Source organism: Trichoplax adhaerens, genomic scaffold (assembly GCF_000150275.1).
Source record: "Trichoplax adhaerens TRIADscaffold_19 genomic scaffold, whole genome shotgun sequence".
In the NCBI taxonomy this organism is placed as follows: Eukaryota; Metazoa; Placozoa; class Uniplacotomia; order Trichoplacea; family Trichoplacidae; genus Trichoplax; species Trichoplax adhaerens.
The window spans coordinates 887,783-888,930 of NW_002060961.1; the positions used below are offsets into that span (position 1 = coordinate 887,783).

The window sequence follows — 1,148 nt, forward strand, 5'->3', positions numbered from 1 at the left end:
CGTACCTTTTTAAAATGGGATATTTTCATTCAGTGTTATCATCTACGCGTAACTCTTTCTCTGTTTGCATGCTTTGCTTTCTTACTAAGCAGCAAGAGCAATTATTACAATCACAGCGTTCAAAAAAATTCAATTCTATTTCAGAGCTTGCAGTAGCAAAAAAATTTTTGGGTATTATTTTAAATCTGTTGAGTAAAGAAAATCAAGAATGAAGCATTGCTAAATAATATTCATGGTGATATATATTTAAAATCATGAGTTGCCGTTTTGCATATCGATATTCCAGCCAATAACTTTGCGGTCAAAGCCTGCAGAAAATAGATTACAGGGCGCATTGTCATCTTCGCACCAAGCTGTACAACATACCATCCGTTTATGACCCTATGGGTAGAGATGATATAGAAAAACTACCTTAATACTACATAAGAAGATAAAGACGCAGTCAGATAATAGAAGCGTATCCTATTAAAAAGTATAGCATTAGAACATACTTGACCATTGCTGCGTGGAAGGCGAGCTATGCGATTGCCATTTAGGTCGTATAATCGTATATGACGATTATCGTGTGGAATAGCAATAACGTTATTTGAAACTGAAAGTCTATTGTAATAAAATAGAATGTATATTAGATGACATAGTACATTAAATAAAATTGATATCGCTAGCAGTGTGACATCAACAATTAATAAAGAGGCCATGATATCATAAAATGGTATATGTTCATTTGTAATAATGGAAGCTATTATTTTAACGTACTTATTAACAGCAGAATCTAATCTCATAGTTGCGGATGGTGATCGCATGTTTTTTAAATCCCATACCTATAAGGAGAGAAGACTATTTGTTACTTCTTTTGCTACTTACACTTGCGAAATACTTGCATATTCTTACAATACATAGAATAAAAGCAGCTAACTAGATACCTTAACTGTACGATCATCGCTGCCGCTAACAATTTTATCTTTGGCAAATACACAGGAAGTAACCGTGCTGTAAAGAAACAAATTAAAATATTAATTTAATCATATTGATAGTATAGGCCACTGGAATGTTCGAGAACTCAACTATGCGTAGTCATTGATAATTAAATTACATTAACAACACATACTTGGAATGGCCTGAAAAACATCACTGAATGAATAGAAGAG

At 33.0% G+C, this 1,148-nt stretch overlaps 1 protein-coding gene across 1 annotated transcript in view; it reads right to left on the reverse strand.

Annotated features, from left to right (window-relative positions):
- Positions 1-252: 252 nt before the first annotated feature.
- Positions 253-1,148, reverse strand: part of TRIADDRAFT_60998 (uncharacterized protein) — a gene marked incomplete at both ends in the record, with an annotated part of 1,347 nt that continues 451 nt past the window's right edge. Inside the window, 4 exons of the mRNA XM_002116971.1 lie at positions 253-381; positions 492-600; positions 757-821; positions 924-990. Coding sequence (XP_002117007.1) covers positions 253-381; positions 492-600; positions 757-821; positions 924-990 — 370 coding nt within the window. The remainder of the gene's footprint in view (positions 382-491; positions 601-756; positions 822-923; positions 991-1,148) is intronic.